The 17,937-nt window shown below is 31.4% G+C and overlaps 1 protein-coding gene and 1 pseudogene across 9 annotated transcripts; one reads left to right on the top strand and one right to left on the bottom strand.

The window, feature by feature from the left end:
• Positions 1 to 429: 429 nt before the first annotated feature.
• On the bottom strand, positions 430 to 9,839 carry ABCI11 (non-intrinsic ABC protein 14). Of its 9 annotated transcripts, none has more exons than XR_840116.1 (12): positions 9,607 to 9,839; positions 9,396 to 9,475; positions 9,265 to 9,316; positions 9,048 to 9,181; positions 8,817 to 8,931; positions 8,590 to 8,676; positions 8,453 to 8,501; positions 7,717 to 7,801; positions 7,081 to 7,205; positions 3,455 to 3,562; positions 2,685 to 2,748; positions 430 to 715 (listed from the first exon to the last, which is right to left on the bottom strand). XR_840116.1 is itself a non-coding variant. In XM_011010896.1 (10 exons), the coding sequence occupies exons 1-9, from the start codon at positions 9,748 to 9,750 to the stop codon at positions 7,127 to 7,129; spliced, it is 825 nt and encodes a 274-aa protein (XP_011009198.1). In that variant the 5' UTR covers positions 9,751 to 9,839; the 3' UTR covers positions 430 to 715; positions 7,081 to 7,126. The 9 variants fall into 9 exon arrangements, 6 of the variants coding, with proteins under 6 accessions (XP_011009198.1, XP_011009196.1, XP_011009194.1 ...); XR_840117.1 differs by having other exon boundaries at positions 2,685 to 2,742; XR_840118.1 differs by lacking the exon at positions 3,455 to 3,562 and having other exon boundaries at positions 2,685 to 2,742.
• Positions 2,108 to 3,562, top strand: LOC105114372 (uncharacterized; annotated as a pseudogene).
• Positions 9,840 to 17,937: the final 8,098 nt, after the last annotated feature.

Raw genomic sequence — 17,937 nt, 5'->3', positions numbered from 1 at the left:
TACTATACTAGAATCCCAAAAAAACTCGTGCAATCAAGTTTTTTTGAGAAGAGGTGGTTAATCACTGAAAGTGTCAAAATAATGCCTGAATCAAGTTGGCGGTTCCAGGAGAACAACAGAGACAAACCATGAAATGGCTTTGATAAATGGCCAAGCAAGCTCCCAATTTGTGATGGAAAGAGAAAGTAAGAGGCATCAACGGAATGACATGAGATTGAAAAAAAAAATGTAAAAACTTGCTCCAGTCCAGGTCCCCCTTTTTTTTTTTTTTTTACAGAAACTGCATTTCTATAACTTTTAGTTCTGTCATGTAGACGAGCCAATTAAATAGGATATGATATATCTTCTGCGTGGAATTCTTAAATGATGTCCATATAACTAGAATCTTCAATTTACAAAAGGAGGTGGGAATGCGGCGAGGAATAATAATAATAATAATGATGACGACGACGACATAAGCGTCAGCAATAATATTAGCAATGACAGTGATAAGATTAGCATCGATAGAGCATATCAGAAGAAAGAAGATTGGTTCTCAAGATAAGAATGCCCACTAGAAGAGGATCTTTCAGTTAGAAGTATCTTACCAGAAGCAACGACTAGCCCTAGAGCTTAAATAATTCACACGGTCCCTTTGGGGTGCGAGTCCTTCTCATCATTTCAACCTGAACACTTTTCATAGCTAGAAATGCCACCATCCTCTAGGTCGAGCATCCTGTAAAATACATGTAAATATGCAATAACATGACATGAAAGTAATTTTACATAGAAAACTAATATGCAGATGTATTTGTTTACGTTAGAGTGCTCATTGGAAGTGTCCATTAGCAGATGAATATGCGAATCCTGATGCCCTAATAGTTTTTGTACAGCATACATAACGCTGGATTTGAAAGAACTAGATGAAATTTCCCCATCAATTTCTTACATCCATATGCTTCACGAAACCATACAACCACACCAAGCGTTCATAGCAAATGTAGCACCCTCGACTTGCGGGTCTCCCATCTCTCCCTGATTCTTCTACTTGATTTGATCTTGACAAAGAACAGCCAACGAAAACCTCGTATCTATCTAAATGTATCTCTCTATCTCTCTATCAGCATTGATCAGAAGACCCTCCTAGCACCCACTATTCCAGTTCATTAAACAGCCATGATCAGAAGACCCATTCTTGTTCCTAATCCAAATCTCTCCCTTTCCCTTTGCATATGTAAGTCTATTCCTACATCTTACCCCTATGAAAGTTAAAGCAAACTGACATTATATCCTTCGGAGGAGGTTAAGAATGGGGGTGGGTCCACTCTTTCTATATTTAGAATAGCATGGATGTTAATGATATTAAACTTAACCTTGTTTCATTGTTGCAGGTATTAGGTTGGATGCACCACGGATCACAAAAAACTAGTGTCAAACCATTCAAACTACCCTTGTTCATTTTCTTCTAAAAGGACCCCTAGGAGTGTGCACCAATCTTAGTGGCTGACTCTCACTACGAGGAAAGGATAAAAAAGCTGTTGTTCAACCCAAAGATTGATGATCTCACGAAGATGGTCAATTGTCTCAGAATCATCTCTACTTTCAAGAATTTTCACCACTGGATGAGACCACCGATTCTGTTTGGCATCAGGACTGCCTGATCTCTGTCCAGTAAAGTTTGACATGACCACCCATCATCTAGGGTGTTCATGGGAAAAGAAGAAGGTGCAACCTCAGTGGAGGAGTTTCAGGACCTCTCAGCCCTTAAATTTTCCACCACTGGCTGAGGCCTCACATCTTTTTTGTGGCCACTCTGCAAATGGACCTCTCTCCTCAGAGAGGTTTCAAAGCAGGCATATTGATGTAAATATTGCAGCCGCCACATGATACAAATAACCTCTGAACCACTATGTTCACAGATCTGAAGATGTTCAGCCACTAGTTGGTCCATGCAAAATGTGATAAGAGGGATAGTAACCCATCATACTAAACACTTGAATAAATTATCCATTTCTTTTTCCATGTTTCAAGGAATTATTGCACCTGCCTTTCAGCACAGACGGTATCGATGACCATCTCTCCTATACTAGGCCAAACTTTGACTCCAGGTATGGATCCAGGCTCTTAAAACAGCCAAGAATGCGAGAACACTTTCTCTGAAAATGGAGTGGATGAGAACAACAGAGATGAAGCATCGATCATTAGCTCTGATCTTTTTCATGGCTTTCTCCCTATTGGAACCCTTGGTTCAGAACCAACTACCAGTGAGCCTGCAAAACCAAATTTTCCCATATCTTTGGAGAACATGACAGGAAAAAATGAAGGTGACAGAGAATGACTTGAAGCTTGTGAACAATGAATTCATAAAGTTTCTAGAAGCTGAAGCTGAAGAAGAAGGTTGTAACGACTCATTAGCAAGGAGAAGTTACTTTAGCACCATTATACTCAGCGGCATACAAATGCAAGCAACCGATGCTGAAGATTTTGGAAAGACAGTAGCATGTCCACTCCAAGGATACCTGTTTGGGTCATCAATTGAACATCCGGAAACAAGATCTGGAGTAAAGAAGGAAAAGGTATCTCTTGAAGAGATTTTGTACAAAAAATGTTACGGATGAAATCCCTTCAGAAAATGAAGTGAAAGGGGAGATGCAAGCCAAGAAAGCACATAAATCTGCCAAATACTTCATCAAGAAGATACTCACAAGGTTTCAATCTACTTCAGGAAACCCTACCCTTCTACTGGTGATGAAGCTTCCAATTCTGTTTCTACAAAGAAAAAATTTAATAAGGTGCGTCTTCCTCTAATATCATATATAATAAATTATAAGGGAAGAGACTGGTGATTCTATACATAAACAAATGATCCATATCACTGCATTCCAATGACCTCTGGTCAAATAAGTTGAATCCTGGGTTCATTTTAGAGTGCACTAACATGACATCCAGATAACAGTAGTCGAGCACAAAAATCTTAAGTTGCAGACACCTGATTCCTAACAAAACAGATCTGTAGGAATTATCATCTTACAGCTTGGATAGATCTTACAGTATAAAGCAACCATTTTGTAAGTGTTTTTGAAACTTCAAACCATCTGATAACCTAGCATCCAGCAAGATCACCCCTTATGACTCCAACTTGAATCAAGCTAAGCCATATTGATGACTGACCATTATATTTGCCAGAGAGGTTTTCATTAGACAATAATTCCTTCATGTTCACATGTAAAAAATAGTGCCACAAAAAATCATATGGGCATTCCAGAGTAGTAGTAGGAACACAATACCATTCCAAATATTTTCAACGATAAAATTTCCACCAGAATCTTATTTTTTCTCAGTTTTTGGCATGCAGGTCCTAAAAATGTTTCATATAAAAGTTCATCCTGAAAACCCATTAGCTGAAAAAGAGTTTATGAAGTCCCATATAGACAAGACAATGAATGCTCTGAATGAGGGTGGCTATAATGCAGACCTGATGCACCAGGTTAAAGACAAAAGAAAGTTTCTTCCTGGATCCAAGTCAATTGATGGGGGTCCAATGCCATAAGAACAACTTGAAACTGCCTTTTTAAGGTCATAGCTGCAGTAATTCAAGAGCAAATGGGGAATACTGGATTAAAACAGATGAAGACTGTAAGTACTAACACGTCTTGACCTTCCAAAAACATAGAACATGTAGATGATAGCATTTGGTTTACTTCAAGTATAGATAGCTGACTATGGCACCATTTATCATTTGTTACAATTTGCATAGATGAATAAAATGTTTGACATTTTAATTCCTTATCTATGCATTCAAAACACATTTATTTACAAGCAAAAGAACTGCATTAATGGGAACAAGATATGCCAAAAGCAGCAATAATGAAAGAGTCAAATTATTTACACATGGTCATATTAAGAATATCTGACACAAACAAGTAGGAAGCTCACTACTGAGCTTGCAATAAATGTCCACCAGAATGTCACCATTCATTTATTTATTTTAACGTCCAAGTACAACACCATTTTTCATAAACAAAATTTAATACAATAACTCAGACTCTCAAATGGTCATTCAATTTCAAGATGCCAAGTACAACACCATTGTTTGTAAACAAAATTTAATACAATAACTCTCTAAACTGGTCTTTCAATTTCTAGATGCTATACCATCACTAATTTCCACCTGAACTCAACTAGGCATTTTTCTTCATTCAGTCCTACCTACGACCACATGCTTCGCAAGTTAGGAACTTAGGATCACCTACATCTCCACCTATACATAAAACCAGTGTACATTTATTTATTGACAGCATATTTATATTCATTGTAAAAGAAAACAGATTCCACATTCTTATCAAATATTCAGATACATTATCTTGTTTTCTCAAAATAATTTCAGTTGAAACGTCTTAACTCTTTTGAATTCATTCTACTACGTTATGATATCTGGTTGAACATGAATCAAACTTGCAGGGAAAGAAAAATTCCAAAACAGTTAACCAATACCTGAGCAAACAATTTTTCCTCAAAGTAGACTAAAATCTAAAATTGATCTTCAATGCACAATCAAAAATATATTGTGACATGTTGACATATAAATCAACATTTCTGCCAAAAAATCAAAATAGAAAGTAAAAGAAACAAATTTAAGATGAATTTTCATTTTTTATGTCATACAATATTAGCACACAACCATTCATGTTCCAAGATAATTTAAAAATGTCTACTTAGGCCAGACATCCAGCCATTAAATAAGTCAATCATTCAATAGTGTATTTCCTTATGTATGCTACCGCATTGATAGTATTTTTATCTTTTAAAGAGCTAATTTGACCTCATTGTGACCATCAAGGTGAATTACTCATATGATTATGCTTATTGATGCACATATCTAACCCTTTTCCAATATTGATAATGTAGATTTGGTGCTGGAGCTGAAGTATACTTGCAATATGCTGTTTGATTGTAACATCTACATTCATATGTATTTGTGAGTGATTTTAATGGTCATGAACACAAGGAGATGTGAACAGCACATGGTATCCATCTTATATCTATGCATAATAATAATGCTGTGAAGACTAAGCATCATGTAACCAACTTAATTAGCAGACATGATTGGTGTTTTTACATGTTCCATTTGAATTATTTAATTATCATTCTCTTTCCAAACAAGTGATTATTCAGGAAATCAGTTTCTTCAGACACGAGAAGGTAAGATTATTAAGGGAGGAGCTCATGTTGGGCATTTGACGCCAAATCAAAATTCATCTGAAATTAAGAGAAAAAAAAGTTATTGATATAGCTAATGCTTTCAAGATCTTGATTATTTATTATTAAAAAAATCAAGCTGATAAAAGGGAACAGACCTTTACACTAACATGTCAGATTTGTTAACTCAAGGCATAGAGAAAGAGGGAAAAAGGAGATAGATAGCTGAAATAAAACAAGAGCCTTCACTTGCTAAATTTTACATCTCTAATTGAAGTAACACATACCCTACTTAGACCTACAATTTCATTAAGCAGTTTACATTGGTAATGATATTCTAAGAGATCCGCCATTATGGCCAGTTGTGCTCTCTTAGCCTCCAAATGATAGTAAAACATCGTTCCCCTCAAACCAGTACAATAAATACAATTTCACCATCTTCTGAAAGATGTTAAAAAGATGCGATAGTATATGGAAGGGTAGCACTGAAACATTTCTCATTGTTCAACTGTAACATTGCACGGTTCTGTACTAACGGAAGAAATTGAAATCTAAGTTCTCTTTTGGAGTAAACTAGTAATCAGTCCTTTTCTTTTCACAAAGCGAGCCGGTGTATATTGGTCCCAAGGCCACTGTCAAGCCCATGCAAACTATTTGTATTACAATGCCCCTCAAATCAACTATTTCCTGTTTTTATGGAGTCATACACCTCAAATTTGGGCTGGAAACTCAACATTCGAGTTTCCACAATTCACCTACCAAAACTCATCTAATCAAAATCGTTAAACAATCTATTTAGAATCGAATATGATATTGAGCAGATAGTTTTGAAAACGCATCGAATTCCAAACTGTTGGAGGTAGTGTTAGAAAAAGCACCAAAGGCATGCCTGATGCACAAGGCACTAATCTGTGATGGAAAGGGATTTTAAGGGTAAAAGCCAGGAAATCCAGCATGCATTAAGCAAGAGACTTACAAAGAAGCACATGCCTAGGGACTTACAAAGAAGCACAAAACTCATGCCTAATTAAACTTCTTGTATGTTATGTTTCTAGCTTCTGTAGTTTGATTTTTAATATACCTTTGTACTACCCATGTGACTTCTATTTATTTACTTGAGAGAGTGGGAGGAAACCTTTTACTGATATGACATGTCAATCCACTAACTATTTTTGTCAAATTTATTCACTAAAAAAACCAAACTAATTGTGAAAGAAAAACAAAAGAGAATACGTCAATTTGAAAAGGTATGGTTTGTTTGGACAAAAGAATTTGACTTTCGTACAAATGATTTTTTATTCTTTTTAATTATTATACTATTGTTTTTATTACTTTCTTTTACTGCTTAGCGAAATCATTCACCCTCTCTTAGTTAATGATGGTCATATTTTAATGACATAATTGATGCTAAGAAGGAAAAAATATATATATTATTTTGTTATTTTGCTAGCTTATTATCTCTCTATTCTATTCTGATAGAATCAAAGTTAAAAAATTATTCATTTTCTAATTAATCTATTACAAAATAAGAAACAAACATCAGGGCTATTAATGTTTTTCTTATTTTCTTCTTAAAATTAATATTTTTGTTTACATTATTACATGTATATATGAACTACAGTAAGTATTCACCTTGAGCCTAGGATCCAAGAAACCTTCATGCCTAAATGCATTTTAAGCTTTAAGAAAAATGGCTGGAGGTTGAATACAAGGGCTGGTACCTAAGCAGATTAGAAAGCAACAGGTACTATCAAGGATCCAATTCTCTCTCAAAACAAGAAAGAAGAAAGAAAAATACTATCAAGGATTTGGATTTTAGCAGCAAGACATGTTTCTGATATAATTTCCAAAAATTCCAGCTTTTGGCATAAACATATAGAACTAGAACCATTCAGGTCAAACCTCATAGCATAAAATGTGGTAAGGTAGGCAATAGTCCACTTCAAGGTTACACTGGAAGGAGCTCTTCCCTCAGAAATCCGCCCATTTCCATCCTCCAGGAATGATCAACTAGAGCTGCTAACTCTCTGGAAGAGAAACCAGAAGCTCTATCAGTAGAAGTAGCACCATATGCATATAGTGGAAAGAGACACAAGATGAGCAAATACAAGTGGTGTCCTATGATAGGTGAAGGTTCAATAAATTAATTTGAGGAATCTGTAAATTAAACTACATTGGATTCAGGAAATCAGGCTCAGATACCAAGCAATAGGAAGAGCTTGGTTGGTGGAGTCTCTAAGCATTCTAATGAGATTACCAATGTCTTTGTTTATGAACAACAGAAACTAAAAATACAGTTATTATAACCCATGCAAATTATACAACAACATCCATATAATTCTTATGAGATTACTTATTTCTGAAAACATGAACTAGAAATACAGTTATTTGAACAGCTAAAATATGACGGCACATGAAGCATTAGTATAGAACCATACGAACAAGAAAAACAGTATGTTAACAGAAAAGGAAGGTGGGAAATTCAGAAGAAAAGGTCCAAAAGACAAGACTCGGATTTGGACAGTTAAACAGACTTACTTGAGATCATGACTGACAACAAGGATAGTCAATTCCTTCTTCAAGTGCTTCAAAAGCTTTACAACATCTGCACGTGCCTTCCAATCTGATAACCAAAGCGTGTAATAAAACAAACTCACTACAGCATAAAAGAATGAACAAATGAAGGTAGGTGGATATACTGAAACCCTATAGTGGAAATGTGTTAAATGCCTATCACTTCAAATCTCAAGAAGAGCTTTTAATAACTAATAACCATGAGGCTAAACATTGCATTTTAGAATTTGACCCACAAAAGGGATCAAATTGAGTTTGAAGTTAAAATGATCTGAATTGAAAAAAAGTAAAAGTGACACAAGCGGTCTTGATAGCAAGCTGGTACCAGTCCTTTTTAGAGAAGTCAAAGATCCAAATTACTGGGGCAGAGAGATATGGTAAGGGGTACCACTGATGTGTAGTTTGGCATCACTGATGAAAAGAAAGGAAATAACAGAAAATTCAAATCCATAACTTGGTCATCAAATAGCTGATGTTTAGGCATCGAGATCAAACATGCTCAGAGCAGGCCTCTCTTGACTCTTAATTGCTAAAAATATTCATACATTTAAAATTTGAGAAAACTGCATTTACAGGTTCAGGTGTTCTTAAATGCTGATTAGCTTCAAAAAGATCACACTAACCATCCTCAGTGAGTTTAAACAAGAGGGAAGACAAGGAATGGTTTAGGAACCAAAAATTACTGAGTGTAACCCCTTACCTAGACCAGCAAGAGGCTCATCCAATATCAACAGATCAGGGACTTCAACCTGAACATTAGATTGAGAACATTCATTACTCAAAGCATGCTATGAGTATAAAGGTTGCAAAACTACCTAGTTACATATAGGTTCTTACCAATTGAATAGCCAGGGCAAGCCGACGTTTATATCCACCACTTAGCGAGTGAGGATCTTTATCCAATGAGATCCCATTCAATCCAACCTAAAGTTATCATTAAATTAAGATGTAATGTAATGTATCATAGACAACCTCAAGAAAAAAATGACCAGAAAAAGAAAAGGTAAAACATGACAATTTTTTTAAAATTAAAAAAAAAAAAAAAAAAAAAAAAAAACAGGTACCCAATTTACAGCTCTTTGCAGATTCAAAGCAAGATGCTCCCTTAATTGAACGCTGCTCTTTCGCCTTGGCCACCCAAATGTAACTTCATCAGCAATAGTGTCAGCCACAAAGTACCTTGCTTGCAGTAAACAACATTCTTGAAAACTTAACTGTATATAAACCTAAAGCCGGAAATGGCTCGATGTAGATAGCAAGCATTCGAAATTTCCAAATTATCAAAGGACGAATACCTCTCGGGAAATTGAAAGACAATACCAACTTTTTCAGGAGAGAGCTGTTCAGGCAATTGGTTTGGATTTCCATCATTCCCATATCTTTGAACACAAATCGAACCTGACGTTGGTTTGCTTATCCCGGAAAGAAGCTACAAAAAATAAAAACCCAAAATTACAAATTACAAGAAGGACCAAAACAACATTTCCAATTCAATTAACAGCAGTTATAAACCTGCAAAAGAGTAGTTTTTCCACTCCCACTTTGACCAAAAATCAAGCCAAAACTACATCAATCAGAGCAAGAAGAATAAGATTCATACAGCAAAACACATGATTGAATTAATTAACGTATTAAATCATTACCTTCTCTCTGGAAGCGAAAAGGTAACTTTATTTAAGAGATTAAGCTCAGTCCCTGGAGGTCTATAGCTAACATCCTTAACCTGCAATTAACACTTGATGATTTTAATTAATCCTACAGTGATTAACTATTTTAATAAAAAAGCATACAGGAATCATCAGCAGCAGCAGCTGCTAATGATTAGGGAAAAAAAATAGAAAATTAATTACTCGCCTCAAAGCAAGAGTAGCCGCAGTAGATTTTGTGATTTTGTGGAATTCTAATAAAATCGAGTTTAGGTGAGACTCGTTGTGGTGATAATCGAAGTGGCTTGTGATTAATTGAGGACTGAACTGTTGATAAAGAGGAAGTTGCCATCTCAGAGGCGGGAGTTTCGGTTCAGATGACTGAACTGAGTGACGGTGGCTTACGCTGTATAATGCAGTGAAACGTACAGTCGCTTTGTAATTTATAATCTTTTTTAGTCATTTTTAAACCTTTTATTTTGGAGCAACTTTTCAATTTCATAAAAGATACTTTTTTAATATATATATATATATATATATATATATATATATATCAGGAAAAAAAAAACTTTACAGAATTATATATTGATTAGATATCATTTAAATTGTAGAAACATATTGCATATTGAAGTGTTTCATAATTATTTTCTGGAATTATTGAATCATTTATCCATGTTTTTTACAGAGACTTTATGAACATATATTAAATAGTATTTCTCTTGATATCATGTTAATACTAGTCGTTTTGCTTAAGTGACACAGACCATATTCGAATAAAGGCCAATGATTTTAATATTATAAAGATTTTAATTAATAATTCAGAATAATTATTTAATTTTTACTTAGATTTTCATTTAGTTTGACTTGTATAATGATGTTGAATAGATAGATATTGAAAAAAATGCATAACCTTTCATGAATTACCAAAATTATTTAGCAACTAAAGATATAAAATTTATTTATATTTTTTAATATTATTATATTTTAGGATCCTCTATGATCCATTCTTATCATTGTTTTTACAAATTTAAATAATTAAATAATTTTTTTATGGATCATCCATGAGTTATTTATTTTTATTATATATTGTATTGTTGTGGTGTTGTTTTTTAAAGTATTTTTATTTAGAAATATATCGAAATAATTTTTTTATTTTTAAAAAATTATTCTTAATATCATCACATCAAAATAATCTAAAAACATAAAAAAATTAATTTAAAACAAAGAAAAAATTAAAACTTTTTAAAAAATTATTTTTAAAATACAAAAACAAATGAGCTTTTAAAGACATTGTCTTACCAAATACACAACAATCCTACTATGGTAGGTAACTTTCAAGAGGTTCTAAATTTGAATCTTCTCTAATTTTTACAATATTATAAGAAAAAAAATCATCTTCTTTCAATTAATTGTTATTTGTGATTCATTAAGAGAAGTCTAAGTATAGATGTATCATGATTTTTTTTTCTGTTGGAAATTTGTTTAAATTAGTTAATATGCATTTTTATGTCAAAATAAAAGTGAGATTTACTCATTTTTTAGATTAAAATTTTGTTGGGATTTAATCTCCAACATATGTTTTTTAATATAGAATATTAACATGATTTAAATAAGTTATGGGAGAATGAGAAATTAATCTTAAAGAGTTCTAGGTTGGCATATTTTGGTGAAACCCAAAACCCTTTAAAGAATTTTATTCCGTTTTAGAACAAACATAAAATTTTCTTATTGTTTATAAAATGAATAATTAAAAAGTTAAAATTGAACTAAAAAAACAACCAAACTTTTAAAGATGCGAGGTTTTAGTAAAGTGGGCTTCATGATTAAACAAGTTTGCATGCTGGCTCAGTGATTAGTATTTAAAAGTGTATTTTTTATTAAGATTTTATATCATCATTTTTCACTTGAAGTATCAATAACTCCTTAACTAAAGCATGTTTTATAATAACATATTTAATAATATAAGATACCTTTAATTCATGGTAAATGTTTATTTTAAATGCAAGTCTATCACATAAATAAAAGGATTGATTGATGAATTTAAGAACTGAAATTGAAAGGATAAAAAGATGACCAAACTTAAAAAAGAGATGTTGATACAATCCAAACCGGAACACTATTCTGTAATTGGGTCATATCTGGAGTTGTAAATCTCAGTTAGGTCTACTTTATATGGATGGAAAGGTAAGATATAGGCCTACAACTTTTATAGGAGCCCAAGACTTAAAAAGACTATTTTCAAGTTCAAATTGTTGCAACAACAAAGAAGTCTGAATCTATCCTTCAGCCCTAGCACTGTTCAGTGTTTGGCCTATATCTGGAGTTCTAAAAGTCCAAATGACCTTAATTTTTTACAAAAGAAAGCTGATATAATTTCCTAAAACTTTCATGTTTTCAAATGGTTCTAATTTTAGCATTGTTAATGACCTCTTTGGCAAACAAGAAAAGATAAGGATTGTCACCAAGTCAAGAGTTGGTTACCCACTCATCAATTAGTCATCAAATCAATAATTCCCAATTTTGGCCTATAAAAGAAGGCATTTGCCATGCATTTAGGTATCTTGGTTTCTAGATCAAGATCATGCTCTTGTTTTCTCTTTTTGTATTTTTTGTAATGTTTATGCTCTGCTTTCATTAATATCAAGTTTATGCCTTTCATTTCCCTTCATTTACTTAGTTAACTTTTATCTTATTTATGTTCTTATTTTGTTTTGTTTTTTTTTCTTTCATTATGTTTAGTTAAGTTTATTATATTAAGGTGAAAAGGTTACACTAATGGTGTAAGAATAAGTATAGTGTAAACTTAATATGGACTTTAATGTTTGATACTAACATGTTTTGTATTTGTTATCTTGTTTATTCTTTAATACTTGCTTGTTAAATGACTAATATAGATTTATGTTGTATAACACTTGGTAGAAAAAATACTTGGCACTCTCATAACTTATACTATATGGTATAACCGACACTTAAGCTATGAAATGAATTTGATTTGTTGTTAACATAAGTTATAATCATAAATGCCTAACGAGATTTATAAGTATTAGCATTAATCGAATAAGATAACTAATGTAATCATATTAACAATTTATAATCTGATTGGAACCTCCTTTGTGTGTGGTTTCCAATTAAATAATAAGAGTTTATACTATACTTGTTTGACATACCATTTATGAAACCTCTAACCTTGATATTTATTTTTATCATTGTTTAATCCTTACATTAATATTTCATCTCAAAGTTCTCATCTTCTTATTCTTATTCTCCTTCTTTTTCTTTATTATTATTACTGCTACTACTACTACTATTGTTGTTGTTATTGTTGTTGTTGTTGTTGTTATATTATTGTCATTTATAATTTATACAATTAATGTCTTTGTGGTTCGACCCCGATCTTGCCGGATTATTTATTACTTCGACACTCCTGCACTTAGAATAAGATATCAATCTTTTAATCGTGTTACTCAGCTTGGGCATAAGATTAGTTTAAGTTTATTGTAAAATAATATTTTGGGCTATAAATTTATTTTTTTTGTCAAATGAAATTTGAACTTGGGCCAGCCCAGCTTATAGATGTTATCATAACCCAATTTTAGCCCCCTAGAAAAAAATTCTTTTATGTAACTTTTTTTTTCTTTTTTAAAAGATTTAAAAACCCAAAAAGATAATAAATCCAAAATCCAAAAAAATTATTTGGGACACAAATAGATATGCTTTTGAGTCACAACAAGTCAAAATGCTAGAAGGATAGTAAAAGTGGAATATTATTGATAAAATATGCTTAATTAAGGACTTAGTTAAAGCAAAATTAAGTTTGAAAGTCAATTTAGAACAATTAATTAAGTTCAAGAGCTTATTTAAAATTTAAATGGGTTTAATTGACTTCATTAAGGATTTAATTGAAGCAAAATTGAGTTTAAAAGTCAATTTGACCAAAATTGAAAGAATTAATTAAATTCAAGGGCTTAATTAAACTTTTAATGAGTTTAATTAACTTAATTAAGGACTTAATTGAAGAAAAATTAAGTTTGAAAGTCAGTTGACCAAAATTAGAAGAATTAATTAAACTTTTAATAAGTTTAATTTATTTAATTAAAGACTTAATTGAAAGAAAATTAAGTTTAAAGGCCTAATTCAAGTCGATTTGCAATAATTAAAAGATTAGGGACCCGATTAAACTTTGAAAAGCCTAATCGGTGTAATCAGAGGCTTAATTAAAAATAATTAGAAGTATAAAAGGCCAATTAAAGATGAGATTAAAAATATCCAAGACCAAGGACCATATTAAAAAGGCATTAAAGTCAAGGATCTAATCAAAACATTCTAAAGGTGAAATTAAAAAAATTCCCAAAAATTAGTTTAATTAAGGGATTAATTAAAAAAACTTAAAAGAGTGGGATTAAATTGAAAAAGGTATTGTAAATGAAAAGTCATTTATTTTTAAAAAAGAAACTATAAATGAGATGTTGTTCAACTACTATTCATTTTCTTCTTAATTTTAACCTGAAAGTACTATTTGAGTCGTCATGTTTCAACTTAATTTTATCCTTCATTCTCTCACCAAAATACCTTAAAATTCTCCTAAAATAAAGTAAGGGTTTCTCTCAACAAGACCCAACCATCAGGAATCAATTATTTAATTTTCAAAGACCTTAAAAATACTATTATAACCAATTTTATTTATAACTTATAAAAAACATGTCTGAGTTGTGCTTTTTTAGACTCCTCTACACTTTTATCCTTTAACTAATCAAGATCGTAGGTGTCCAGATTATTAACCAAGATGTTCCCACCCAATTCCAACCACTTAAATCTTCTTCCTATGCTCTTAAGATTCTAAAAATAATCACAACAAACTCATACCACAATAACCAAAAATTGTAGATAGTGTAAGTAACTATTTTGACAACTAAAAAATAAAATAATATTTTTTTCTTAACTGTAATCAATTGTTATTCTTTCTTTTAAGACATTAAGGGTGGAGGAGATTTTATCAACTCACAAACCCTAGAACCTTTTTAAGCAAATTCCAAGCTTGAGTGTTTATTTTTAACTAAGGATATACATGTCAAACACAAACTAATATTTTTGTTTCAACCTTGTATTTATGTTTTTTTATGGATGTTTTGCTAAATACAAGCTTAGTAAAAATTTAGATTTTCAAAGGGATCTTTATGCAATTAATTTTGTGTTTTTTAAATTGTTTTACCCTTTTATATTTAATATCTGGGATTGTAAATTTGTATTTGAGATGTTTTTGCAATATTAAATAAAATAATTTTTTTAATTGAAAAACAAAAAAAATCCTTCTTTAAAGAAATCCATTTGTGTTTTAAATTGCATATGATAAAGTTTCTAAAAAAAATCATATTTGCATTTTTAATAAAAAATATAAAAATAAAAACAAAAACAAAAAGAGAAAAAACCAAAAAAATTGCATGATTTATCATTTCTTGAAAGTACCAAAAATTTAAAAAATAATTTTTATATTTTGCATGCATAAGAGACTCAATAACAAATTTATTAAGCACATGAAGACTTAGTCTAAATTTAAAAAATAGCAAAAAAATAATTTGTGTATTTTTATCAAGGATAATGATGATTTCTTTAAGGAGTTTTCTGTGGACCAAGCTTTGTGGTTTATATGTTTATTGTGTTTTAAGTTAATTGTTTTATGTATTTATTTTATATTGTTTATATGTCATGTAGTCAATCAATTGGTTACACGTGACATTGATTTTGTTTATATAAATATATTTAATTTATTAATAAAAAAATTATTTATCTTTAATAATTATCAAATTTTTATTAATGAATTTAAAGTAAAGATAAGATTATTGAAACAAAAATGTTTTACAAAAAAAATTATAAAATTATTATAATTATGAGATTTCGATTGCATCAAAGTATTATTTCTAAATATTATTGGTCAATGCTCTATTAAGAAAGAATATTGATTAAAGTTGTTGAACTTGATACATATTATGTTCTTCCCTTTAGGAAAGAAAACAATTTTCAAATTGAGGTTTAAGGAATACCTAAAACTAACATGTAGGTATTTGTGAGATGACATATATATTAAATTGACTTATATGAGAATTTCATATAGAGAGATTATATGTGTATATAGAAATGTTTACGTGATTGTTGTGTAAGTGATCCTTAGACTTGAGATCACTAAATTATTTTATATAGAGAATGTTATATTTTGATCATGCTACACGTTGTCGTAATTAAGAGTAACAAACGAGTAGATATTGAGTATAACATGAATTACATAAAGGTATTTAAATAATCAAAAGAGGATTCATCACTTTATGTGAATTAGAGAAAATATTTGATATGTTCTCAAATATTATTGATTGTAAATCCTTGCTGACACGACTAAAAGATTGATGTCTTCTCCCAAGTGCAGAAGTGTCGAAGTAATAAATAACCCGACAAGACCGGGGTCGAACCACAGAGAGGTTAATTGTACAAATTATAAACAACAATAATAGGTAACAACAACAACAACAATAATAGTAGCAATAATAATAATAATAATAATAATAATAATAATAATAATAATAATAATAATAATAATAATAATGTAGTAGTAGTAGTAGTAGTAGTAGTAGTAGTAGTAGTAGTAGTAGTAGTAGTAGTAGTACTAATACTAGTAGTAGTAGTAGTAGTAGTAATAATAATAATAATAATAAAGAGGAAGAAGAAGAAGAAGTTGATGAGAACTTTGAGATGAAAGATTAACGTAAGAATTAAACAATGATAACAATAAATGTCAAGGTTAGAGGATCCACTAATGGTATGTCAAACAAGTATAGTATAAACTCTTATTATTCAATTGGAAACCACACACAAAGGAGGTTCCAATCAGATTATAGATTGTTAACATGATTGCATTAGTGATCTTATTCGATTAATGCTAATACTTGTAAATCTCGTCAAGCATTCATGATTATAACTTATGTTAACAACAAATCAAGTTTTTTTCATAGCTCAGGTGTCAGTTATACCATACAGTATGAGCTATGATAGTGCCAAGTATTTGTTGTACCAAGTGTTATACAACATAAATCAAGATTAGTCATTTAACAAGCAAAGTATTAAAGAACGAACAAGATAACAAATACAAAACATGTTAGTATCAAACATTAAAATCCATATTAAGTTTACACTATACTTATTCTTACGCAATTAGTGTAACCTTTTCACCTTAACATAATAAACTTAGCCAAACATAATGAAAGAAAGAAAAATAAATAAACAAAACAAGAACATAAATAAGATAAAAGTTAACTAAGTAAAGGAAAGGAAATGAAAGGCATAAACTTGTTATTAATGAAAGCAAAGCATAAACATTACAAAAAATACAAAGAGAGAAAGCAAGAGCATGATCTTGATCTGAAAACCAAGATGCCTAAATGCATAGCAAATGCCTCTTTTTATAGGCCAAAATTGGGAACTATTGATTTGATAACTAATTGAGGAGTAGGTGGCCAACTCTTGACTTGGTGACAATCCTTATCTTCTCTTGTCTGCCCAAAACATCATTGATAACATCAAAATTGGAGCCATCTGAAACATGAAAGTTGTAGGAAATTGTCTCAGTTTTCTTGTGTAAAAATTTCAGCTCATTTGGACTTCTAAAACGTTAGTTATGGGCCAAATACCGAACAGTGTTCGGGCTGGAAGACAGATTCGGGCTTCTTTGTTGTTGCTATAATTTGGACTTGAAAATGACCTTTTTAGATCTTGGGCTCCGTATGAAAATTGTAGGCCTATGTCTTACCTTTCCATCTGATTAGTACTTAAAAGTGCATTTTTATCATGGTTTTATATCATCATTTTGCACTTGAAGTATCAATAACTCCTTAACAAAAGCATGTTTTATAATAATATATCTAATAATATAAGATACCTTTACTTTGTGGTAAATGTCTATTTTTAATGCAGGCCTATCACATAAATGAAAGGATTGATTGATGACTTGAAAAACTTAAATTGCAAGGATAAAGAGATGGTAAAACTTAGAGAAGAGATGTCGGTGCAATCCAAACCGGAACACTGTTCGGTAATTGGGTCATATCTGGAGCTACAGATCTCAGATTTAGGTCCAATTTATATGGATGGAAAGGTAAGACATAGGCCTATAACTTTCATATGGAGCCCAAGATCTAAAAAGGCCATTATCAAGTCCAAATTGTAGCAACAACAAAGAAGCCCGAATCTGTCTTCCAGCCCGAGCACTGTTCGGTATTTTGGCCATATCTGGAGTTCTAGAAGTCCAAATGAGCTGAATTGTTTACACAAGATAGCTGAGACAATTGCCTACAACTTTCATGTTTGCACCTGGCTCCAGTGTTGACTTTATCAATGACGTTTTGGGCAGACAAGAGAAGATAAGGATTGTCACCAAGTCAAAAGTTGGCCACCCACTTATCAATTAGTCATCAAATCAATAGTTCCAAATTTTGGCCTATAAAAGAAGGCATTTGCCATGCATTTAGGCATCTTGGTTTCCAGATCAAGATCATGT

This window comes from Populus euphratica, unplaced genomic scaffold (genome assembly GCF_000495115.2).
Source record: "Populus euphratica unplaced genomic scaffold, PopEup_1.0 scaffold512.1, whole genome shotgun sequence".
NCBI classification, from domain to species: domain Eukaryota; kingdom Viridiplantae; phylum Streptophyta; class Magnoliopsida; order Malpighiales; family Salicaceae; genus Populus; species Populus euphratica.
This window is presented reverse-complemented; position numbering and strand designations above follow the sequence as displayed.

What these genes read in the sequence shown, in the direction of transcription:
- ABCI11 (XM_011010896.1), bottom strand. Translation starts at nt 9,750, where the DNA reads ATGGCAACTTCCTCTTTATCAACAGTTCAGTCCTCAATTAATCACAAG. An exon ending in GCGGCTACTCTTGCTTTGAG is followed by an intron (nt 9,476 to 9,606) that starts GCGAGTAATTAA and finishes TGTTAATTGCAG; the next exon opens with GTTAAGGATGTTAGCTATAG. An exon ending in TGCAAAGAGCTGTAAATTGG is followed by an intron (nt 8,677 to 8,816) that starts GTACCTGTTTTT and finishes TGATAACTTTAG; the next exon opens with GTTGGATTGAATGGGATCTC.